The 2988-nt window shown below is 39.7% G+C and overlaps 1 protein-coding gene across 1 annotated transcript; it reads right to left on the bottom strand.

Moving 5' to 3' along the window:
- Positions 1 to 1777: 1777 nt before the first annotated feature.
- Positions 1778 to 2762, bottom strand: LOC109815901 (chlorophyll a-b binding protein, chloroplastic). Its single transcript, XM_020380718.3, has one exon. It carries the CDS (start codon positions 2693 to 2695, stop codon positions 1901 to 1903), a length of 795 nt encoding a protein of 264 aa, XP_020236307.2. The 5' UTR covers positions 2696 to 2762; the 3' UTR covers positions 1778 to 1900.
- Between the last annotated feature and the right edge of the window lie 226 nt (positions 2763 to 2988).

Below are 2988 nucleotides of genomic sequence, written 5' to 3'. Positions count from 1 at the left end.
ACAATACTAAACATCAGCAGGTTGAAGATCCGGATCTCCACCTCACTATCGCAAGAGAAGCAATTAAGAGCCATGACATGGAACATCTACTCGAAGACTGAAGATCAGGTGTATAGTTTGTCACCCTTGTTACCCAATAGAGTACGCAACCCAGCACTCAGCTGCTCTAAAGGGTGAGGATACAAGCAAATACACCTATCCGAGGGAAGCAACATAGAAGCATCAACACAGAGACGAGAAGAAGACCCGAAGGAAATGTCTACATTTTTACTTGCCTTTGGAAAAGTAACACAGCTATTCCAAAGGACAAGTAAAGAGGGACAGCTGTAGACACCCAATTTCGTTCAGGGGCATACAAACAACAAGATAGGACATCAAAGGGCCCAAAAGCCCAAATCAACTATTTTTACTAGCCCGGAACGGGCCGTTCTTGAATTGGAATGGGTCATTCTGAAACTCCTAAAAGGCCTAAAAATAATAGGTTGGAATGGGCCGTTCCAAACCAATCAAAGGGGCTAAAATTTGTACCCCAGAACGGACCGTTCTCATTTCAGAACAGGCCGTTCTGATTTCAGAATGGGTCGTTCTAGGGTGCAAAAATAATACATAACGTTCGAATCCGGAATGGGCCGTTCCGAATCCAGAACGGGCCGTTCCGGCCCACGTCTGATGCCTATAAATAGAAATCTCGCCACAGTTCTCAAGGACCCCAAAAATTTCGTCCAGCACTCCTGAGATCTCAAAATTTCTCTATTTTTTTCTCTCTATCTCCTATTGTATTTCTTGAGTATTGTGAGGTAATTGTAGTACGAAAGGTTGCCACAAAGCACCTAAAATCTCCCTATTTTGAAGATCCAATAGAGCTCATTCAAGAGGTATTTCAGTTAATTTCTTTCTCTTTTTTTATTTCTTATCTATAATAATTATCGTTATAATAAAAATAATCATGTAGACATTTTAGGGTTAACTGTATTATTTAAATTTCAAGTATGTAAATAATTATTAATAAAGGGGATCTAATATTTAATTTATTATTTCTTATCACGTTAACTTTATCATAGGGTACCGATTGAGGGCGCTGTAGGGGTGCTTAATACCTTCCCTACTAGTAACCGACTCCTGAACCCAATTCTGGTTATCAAGGTCATTATTGGATCTTTTTAAAACCTTTTCTTTTTTCAATGTTTTGAGTAAAACATTGGTGGCGACTCCATAAACCTATTTTTAAAACCATTAATTAAGGATTAGTCTGGTGTCCGGGCATTCCTTAATTAATGAGATTTTTAAAAAGATGTTTAAACCATTAGTCGCGAGATCGAAAATTTTCGGGTTGCGACAAACCCACCACTGGTTGGTGGGTTAGGTGGATTAACTCACCATATTTTTTAAAAATTAAAAAAAAAATTGATTATATGTTTCTATTTTTAATAAGTAAAATAAAAGGTTATAATTTTTTATATAAAGAAATCAAGTTTATCATTGATTTAAATACAAATACAAAAGAAAAAATCAAAATTTCAAATAAAAATTACATAAAACATATATATATATATATTCAATTTTTTTAATTACGAATTAAATAGACCAACACGACTTACTTAAATTCGAACTTGACTCATGAATTAAATGAATCGAGTTAATATTTAACCAAAATCGACCTAAATCTATGGTGGGTCATATTGACCCACCAAATTTGGCTCATCTTAACATCTTTGAATAATATATACATAAAGTGCATTAAAGTGTAGAAAACCAAAGAAAGATCCAAAATTCCAAATGCACCATAAAGATATATAATTCACATTATTCTCATAATCATACATCTAATACATATTTCACCGCATAACAAAATGAAATTGTCACTCTCATCGGCAAATCATGATGTTTCTCATAGTTTCAGTCACTTTCCGGGGACAAAGTTGGTGGCATAAGCCCAGGCATTGTTGTTGACTGGGTCAGCTAAGTGATCAGCAAGGTTTTCCAAAGGTCCCTTTCCAGTGACAATGGCTTGAACAAAGAAACCAAACATGGAGAACATGGCCAACCTACCATTCTTCAACTCTTTCACCTTCAACTCAGCAAAGGCCTCTGGGTCATCTGCAAGGCCCAATGGGTCAAAGCTCCCACCTGGGTAGATTGGGTCTGTCACCTCACCAAGAGGCCCACCGGCAATACGGTAACCCTCAACAGCACCCATCAAAATAACCTGGGTGGCCCAGATCGCAAGGATGCTCTGTGCATGGATCAAGCTTGGGTTGCCCAAGTAGTCAAGCCCACCCTCGCTGAATATCTGAGACCCAGCCTTGAACCACACGGCCTCGCCAAACTTGACACCATTGCGGGCCAATAGTTCAGGGAAGACGCAGCCCAAGGCTCCCAACATGGCCCATCTCGAGTGGATCACTTCCAGTTCACGGTTTCTGGCAAAAGTCTCTGGGTCAGCAGAAAGCCCAGCAGTGTCCCAACCATAGTCACCTGGGAATTCACCAGTCAGGTACGATGGGGCCTCACCCGAGAATGGGCCCAAGTACTTTACACGGTCTGGGCCGTACCATGGGCTTCCTGAGGAAACGCTTTTGGAGGCTGTTTTCCTCATGCTGACCCTTCCATTGCCTAGCTCTGGGGTGGAGGGGGCCAGCTTGATTGCTTGGCCAGCCAGTGATGGTGAAGACAGACCCATTGTTGAAGCAGCCATTGTAATAGATTGATTTTGTAATACAGTGAAAAACTTTGCAAGTGAAATTGGAGAGAATGGTTATTGGTGTTGCCTATGAACACAATATATAGCGTAAAGAAGAATAGGGTCCTTATCTATACGAGATCTATATCTGAATTTCTATTGGTTTAGAGCATCCCTTTTGTCCACTTATCTATGTTGAATTGATTGTTTCCTAGCCTTACCAACGCAGATCAAATATCTCAAAAAATCTCATTAAATACCTATTCTGTCCAGTAAGAAGTTGCCACCTATGATTTTGGATAGGCTAT

Source organism: Cajanus cajan, chromosome 1 (assembly GCF_000230855.2).
Source record: "Cajanus cajan strain Asha chromosome 1, NIPB_CcT2T_4, whole genome shotgun sequence".
In the NCBI taxonomy this organism is placed as follows: domain Eukaryota; kingdom Viridiplantae; phylum Streptophyta; class Magnoliopsida; order Fabales; family Fabaceae; genus Cajanus; species Cajanus cajan.
This window is presented reverse-complemented; position numbering and strand designations above follow the sequence as displayed.

Excerpts from the sequence above, each read along its gene's own strand:
- LOC109815901 (XM_020380718.3), bottom strand. The coding sequence starts at position 2,695 with ATGGCTGCTTCAACAATGGGTCTGTCTTCACCATCACTGGCTGGCCAA.